This window comes from Sapajus apella, unplaced genomic scaffold (genome assembly GCF_009761245.1).
Source record: "Sapajus apella isolate SASKATOON/1434 unplaced genomic scaffold, GSC_monkey_1.0 scaffold83, whole genome shotgun sequence".
In the NCBI taxonomy this organism is placed as follows: Eukaryota; Metazoa; Chordata; class Mammalia; order Primates; family Cebidae; genus Sapajus; species Sapajus apella.
The window spans coordinates 488840-495491 of record NW_022437023.1 but is presented as its reverse complement, the minus strand read 5'-3'; the positions used below and the strand labels follow the sequence as shown (position 1 = coordinate 495491).

The window sequence follows — 6652 nt, the reverse complement described above, 5'->3', positions numbered from 1 at the left end:
TGGACTAAATTCTCCCAGTGCCTTGTATTAGCCAAGCCCAACCGAAAGCCAAAGGCAAGGGTGATGCCGTCCTCCAGCCTGTGGCAGCCTGGAGGAGGTGACCGGGTCCTGGAGGGACCATCGGAGAGCACCGGCCCCTCTGCCGTCCTCGGGGAGTCCAGGGAAGCTCCTTACACTCTGCTTCAGACCAAACATCTCCAACAATTACATATTTTTTCTTACACAATGAAATAATAATAAGAGAAAAATAAAATAACATTTTTGAAAGTGATTGAAGGTTTTAAGAGGTTTTCATTCTACTGTGTATCCAATGTTTTCCTTTTAAAGATTATTGGTAAAGTTTATTTTACTTTTAACTCAAAATCTGTCCACAGAAACTTCCAGGGAAAGTAGGATTCCCTGCATCGCAGATCAAGATAGACGCGGCGCTCTGACGGCCTTTTCTGTCCCTTCCGGGGGTCCCTTCTTGGAGGATGTGGTGTCAGTTGCTCCAAGCCCCTCCCGTCCTCCACAATGTCCTTTGGCCCTTCTTGGGGGCCCAGTGAATCCTTCCACCTTCTCACCCGGGCTCTTTCCCTCTTTACCCAGCAACAGATACATTCACTCAGAGGATTTCTGTGATTGGCTGAAGATAGCAGGGGTCTCCCCCATCCTCGAATGTGTTTTCTTCCTCTTTACCTCCGCCTTGTTCCTGTACACCCCACACGGACCGAGACTGATTTGATTAAAGCACCAGAGTGCAATGGCCCCCAGAGCAGGGCGGGTCCTGGGGCTGTACACCCTGACCACCCTTCTGAGCCTGCAGGAGGCAGGGGCCGCCAAGGGTGAGTCCAAGGGCGAGCGGGGCGGGGCGGGGAGCAGAGATTTACGGAACTGGGTTACATGGGGAGGTGGCATGGAGGATGCTTGTTCCCCTCCCTCTCTGGTTTATGGGCAGCTTCCTTCACCCAGAGACACCCAATCCCCCTCACCTCCGTCACATCCACTCTGGACCTAAGTGAAGGTGCAGCTCGGTCAGCTGCGCAGGTGTCCCATTCAGCATTTGCTCATGTTCAGATTTCTCCTCATTCCTTCCTCCTTCCTGAGACCCAAACCTTTGCCCAGCAGATGCCAGCAAGCACCCTGATTTCTCTACCACCACTGGCCCAGAATGTGCCCGATCAAGTCCAGTTCTGTTGCAGTGTTTATGCCCATGCCGGTAGTTAACTGTTTACCTGTCTGTTCTTCAGGAGACATGGGCTGGTGTGCAGGTCCACAGCTGGTTGGTCTTTCTTGCTTGCTTTTATTTCCTGGCCCACCATTGTGCTGGGTGCATGCTAGTTCCTCAATAATTGTTGCTCAAACAACTTCACAGAAATCTACAAGAATTAAAACTTAATCCCCAACTTCCAGAAAATGAGACAACAGTTATGGAAGAGACAGTGATAATGCTCTGAGATGGAGGAGCTGGGACATGAACCATGACCTCTGGCTTCTTGTCCAGTGCTCTTTGCAATGCCTTCAGTTGCTTCTTTCTATCCCGTTGGTCTCTGGGTCCCTAACCGCAGTTCCTGCTCCTGCCAGCCATGGCCTGTTTCCCTCACACCCACCTGCATTGCATCTCTGTGCAAAGCTCCACCACTCTCCTGTCCTTAATCACTCCCTTCTCATCCCACCCGACAGTCCCGCCAGCTCACAACACAGGGCCCGACAACACAGGCAGGACAGATGACCACAGCTGAGATTTAAATTCTGGAGCCCCAAACATGATTATAGGCAGCCTCTCCTCTTCCCTTCCTGATACACCAGACTGCACTGCCTGTGCCGGCTGCGGTGTGCTGGAGTGAGCCTCTTTCTTCCTGTCCTCTCCCTTCCCCTCTCCCAGGGCTAGCCCAGTGTCAGAGAAGGACTATGTCCCCACACAGAACCCAGGACAGGGCCCAGGCTCAGGGACTCAACAATCACATATTGTGGATGAGACAGACACGTTTTCTTCTCTCTCCTTGACCTTGAACTCACCAAATACAGTTGACCACATGGGCTCCTACGGACCCGCCTTCTACCAGTCTTACGGCGCGTCGGGCCAGTTCACCCATGAGTTCGATGGGGAACAGCTGTTCTCTGTGGACCTGAAGAAAAGTGAGGCTGTGTGGCGTCTGCCTGAGTTTGGTGACTTTGCCCACTTTGACCCGCAGGGTGGGCTGGCCAGCATCGCCATGATCAAAGCCCATCTGGACGTCCTGGTGGAGCGTTCTAACCGCACCAGGGCCATCAACGGTACCGGCCCTCCCTCTGCCCACCCAGTCAGGCAGGAAGGTCCAAGGAAACTTCCTCCCATCCCATTTCCTAGGCCCCCATCACTCTGGGACGTGCTCTCAGCACCTGTACCTGTCATGCTGCCTTTCTTTCTCAGAAGGCTCCAGGCCTTCCCAGACCCCTTTGGCACTCCTCTCCTTGAGGAATGACACCTCTCACCTGGACTCCTGCCCAGGGACCAGTCAGATGTAGGAGCTCCTGGTGTCCCCGCTCCCTCCCCAGTCTCCCCTCCCTCTGTTTTTCTCCTCTCCTGCCCCAGTGCATACCATCCCAAAGCATCCCCTGCCCTAAGATGGCTACGAAGGGGAAACATCCCTTAATCCCAGTTCTAGTAAGCCCCTGGGGTGAGGGATGAACCTGTGGACTCAGGTCCCATTCCTCCTAGTGCCTCCACGGGTGACTGTGCTCCCCAAGTCCAGGGTGGAGCTGGGCCAGCCCAACGTCCTCATCTGCATCGTGGACAACATCTTCCCCCCTGTGATCAATATCACTTGGCTGCGCAATGGCCAAACTGTCACTGAGGGAGTGGCCCAGACCAGCTTCTATTCCCAGCCTGACCATCTGTTCCGCAAGTTCCACTACCTGCCCTTCGTGCCCTCGGCTGAGGATGTCTATGACTGCCAGGTGGAGCACTGGAGCCTGGACGCACCGCTCCTCAGGCATTGGGGTACGGAGCCCCTCCCCACACACCCTCCTGGCATTTCCTTTACTCCAGAGTCCTTCCTTGTATGACTGACTCCTTCCTTTCTCTCCCAGAGCCCCAGGTGCCTACTCCACCACCAGATGCCATGGAGACCCTGGTCTGTGCCCTGGGCCTGGCCATTGGCTTGGTGGGCTTCCTCGTGGGCATCGTCCTCATCATCATGGGCATATACGTGTCCAGTGCCCCCAGGTGCAGAGGCCCCGGGAGTCTGGGGGGAGAGGGAGGAAAGTGGATGACTCTGAACAGGACATGGGTGGAGAATCAGAGATTCTGTTGGTGGGAAAGAGATCAGGAAAGAAATGAGCAAGGAGGAAAGAAGCAGATGTGGGGTGAGGGAGTGAGATTTTGGAAGAGGTGGGCACTCAGAGACAGGATCGCAGAATCTTCAGACTCAGTAACCTCGATCATATGGTTTCTGCTACTTTAGGTAATGATCCTTCCGAGAGCAACGGCTTTGGGAGACACGCTGCAGATCCTCGTGGGTTTGTGACAGCTCCTGCGTGCTCAGCGTCCTTTAAGTGCATCCCGCTGTGCTGACTTTGAGGGGGATCACACTTTGTCCTATAGGTCCCCTCCTTTTTGGCCCCAGTATTCATGGCAGGTTTGCGGGACACCCACGAGCTTCCCTTGCCCCTTCAACACACACACACATTCTTGCTCTACCCAGAGCTCTGGCTGGCAGCACTAAATGCTTTGGTAGTGTTTACACTGTATCCTTTTTAGGTCTCGGCCGGCTTTCCCAGAGGTGAGGCATGTGGTGCGGGGGACTGGCAGCCATCCTCAGGCCCGCAAGGCTGTGTCTTGCTCCATTTGGTCCATTGAGTGTTGCTTTACGAATGAGTCATTTCACACGGACTTCATGAAATAGGCCTCCTGAGTTCAGGTTTGCCCTGAAAGGGATAGAGTCTCCTGTTCCTCACAGCCTTCTCAGCTAATGACAGGTCTGAAGGGCACTGGGACAGGACAGGCTTATGCGGACTCCACTCCTGCCTGGGTTTACTCTGTATGAAGAGGCCATTGGTGTCCTGCCAAGATGTTATTTCCTTTTCTACATTCCCTAGAGTCCCATGCATGGCAAAGAGAGGTCCAAGGCTTGGATGTGGTGTCCACTTCCCTCAATGGGGGCAGTCATGTTAGGCATGGGGAGGTAGAGTTGGTCTGCAAAGTATCTGGGAAGAGGGGAGGTCCACCGGGACACTCTTTAAATATGTGGCCTAGAAGATTTTAGTCTACTTTTCTGTGAACAAAATCGAAAACATACAAAGAGATAAGTCACCATACCAGGTAGTTTATGTCAAGACCACAATGAGCAGTACAGATTACAGTTTTCAAACCAGAATGCACATAAGAACTGCTTGGGATCCCTCTAAAAGTACAGTACCTGGTGCAGTGGCGCACTCCCGTAATCCCAGCACTTTGGGAGACCAAGGGGCAAGATCACTGGAGGCCAGGAGATGGAAACTACCCTGGGCTACGTAGAGAGACCCCATCTCTAAAAAGAAAGATTTAAAAATTAACCAGGCATGGTGGCTTGCGCCTGTATTCCCAGCCACTTGGGAGACTGAGGCTGGAGGAGTGCTTGAGCCCAGGAGTTCAAGGCTGCAGTAAGCCAAGATCGTGCCATTGCACTCCGGCCTGCGTGACAGAGTGAGACCCTTTCTCTAAATAAATAAATAAAATATAAAAATAACAGGCATCACCCAGACCTACTGAATTAGAATCTTGGGGGTGCAAGGGGTGGCAACAAGGAGGTTGTCCTTTTTTTTTTGAGACAGACTCTCGCTCTGTCGCCGGGCTGGAGTACCATGGTGTGATCTTGGCTCACTGCTACCTCCACCTCCCAGGTTCAAGCGATTCTCCTGCCTCAGCCTCCCAGTAGCTGGGACTACAGACATGCACCATCACGCCCAGCTAATTTTTGTATTTTCAGTAGAGATGGGGTTTCACCACGTTGGCCACGATGGTCTCAATCTCCTGACCTTGTGATCTGCCCATCTTGGCCTCCCAAGGATTACAGGCGTCAGCCACCACACCCTGTCAAGGCTGTCATTTTCAACCAGCTCTGGATGACCGATGCAGCCATCCTGGACCTGGGCTGCAGTCTGGTAACTGGGGACCCAGTGACACAGTCAAGTGTCATGGGGAGTCATGGGAAAGGGGGATCCCCGAGGTCTGAGGTGGACTAGAAGGCTTTCTGAAGAACCTGGGTCTGTTAGGGCATCAAAGCCAATCAAGATACAAGTAAGTAAGGGCAAAATGAGGTTCTGAACTGTGAGCCACTGGTCCTGGAAAAGAAAGAAACCGAAGATTATGGGGACTCGATGGGCTCCTTAAGAGAGAATAAGTTGAAATCAATGACTGGAAGACCCTGATGGAAGTTGGAAGAGAAACATCTCACGCAAACTTTGTGCGTGCCAATAACAGAAACCCTCTTCATGTGATCACATGCAAAGTATAGGATATTTGCAATGTAGACGTGGGGAGGAGCGCAGGGCCCAAGGATAGGATTTAGCCAGGCCTTCCAGGAACAGAACTCGGAACTGAAAAGCCTGGAGAAGCTAGAGCTACTCCTCTGACACTCTGACATCCACACAGTCTTTGTTCTCTAGCCCCCTGCATGGTAGCCGTATTCTCTCTCTGTGGACTGACTGTCCTTTTCAGTGAACATGTCCACACAACAGCTCCTCAGCTTGTTTCATTTCAACCCTCACAACCCACAGAGGCTGTCTCTCCCAGCCAGAATTTTAAATTCTTGGAAAAATAAATAACCGGCCAAACTTGGAGCAGGTGTCCATCCCAGCCCTGTGTAGTTAGAGCAGGGGACGAGACCCCACTGCACAAACGTGGCTGCCAAGCACTCACCCCGTGGCAAGGGTCAAGTTGTTCTCAGAGATAGAGGAATAAGTTGTTTCTCAGAAGACACCACAAGATATGTGTGTTTTCAACAGTCTCTGATCTCTGCTGATCTTTCGCTTAGAAGTTAGCTTGATGCATCATTGGAAAGGCATTTCTCTCATCTCTGTCCTAAGGCTTAATAAAGTCATAAAATTGTGTTCTTTCGACCAAAGAAATGTGCCTTTTTTCACTGTTGCATATACTACCCTGAAGTCACTGGAACTTCTAGGAATAATTCCAAATCTTTTGGATTTATGCATGTGTGTGTATACCCACATTTGTTTCTAGTCTCAAGGTACATAGTCTTTTATTTTAAGAAACAAATTGTCCTCCTGCATTCTTGATCTGACTTTTGCTCTCTTTTAGAGCAGACATCCAATAGTCTCCTGTCCTTTGTATCCAAACTCTCCCTTTTTGCAGGGTCCCCTACAGATCATAAGCACGTCATCTCTCCTGTGTAATGAGAACATCAAATCCTCTGTCTGTCCTATGACCCAGTCTCCCTTCTACCCAAGCTCCTCCCAGTCACATTCTCTGAGAGTGTCCTGCATGGACTGCCTGCAGATCTCCTCTTCCCATGCACTCTCTTTGGTTTTTAATTTTTAACCAAATTATGTTATATGTGTAATTTAGAGTCAATTTTTTTTTTTTTTTGAGACAGAGTCTTGCTCTTGTCACCCAGGCTGTAGTGTAATGGCACAATCTCAGCTCACTGCAACCTCCACCTCCTGGATTCAAGTGATTCTCTTGCCTCAGCCT

At 51.3% G+C, this 6652-nt stretch overlaps 1 protein-coding gene across 1 annotated transcript; it reads left to right on the top strand.

Moving 5' to 3' along the window:
* The first annotated feature begins 662 nt into the window (after positions 1–662).
* Positions 663–6061, top strand: LOC116533589 (HLA class II histocompatibility antigen, DO alpha chain). Its single transcript, XM_032253357.1, has 5 exons — positions 663–824; positions 2008–2256; positions 2681–2962; positions 3052–3187; positions 3426–6061. Exons 1-5 carry the CDS (start codon positions 743–745, stop codon positions 3427–3429), a joined length of 753 nt encoding a protein of 250 aa, XP_032109248.1. The 5' UTR covers positions 663–742; the 3' UTR covers positions 3430–6061.
* The last annotated feature ends 591 nt before the right edge of the window (positions 6062–6652 follow it).

Bases quoted from the DNA above. Each gene is read 5' to 3' on its own strand.
- LOC116533589 (XM_032253357.1), top strand. From the start codon at position 743: ATGGCCCCCAGAGCAGGGCGGGTCCTGGGGCTGTACACCCTGACCACC. The intron at 2,257-2,680 runs GTACCGGCCCTC...CATTCCTCCTAG, and splicing joins CCGCACCAGGGCCATCAACG to TGCCTCCACGGGTGACTGTG. The intron at 2,963-3,051 runs GTACGGAGCCCC...TTTCTCTCCCAG, and splicing joins ACCGCTCCTCAGGCATTGGG to AGCCCCAGGTGCCTACTCCA.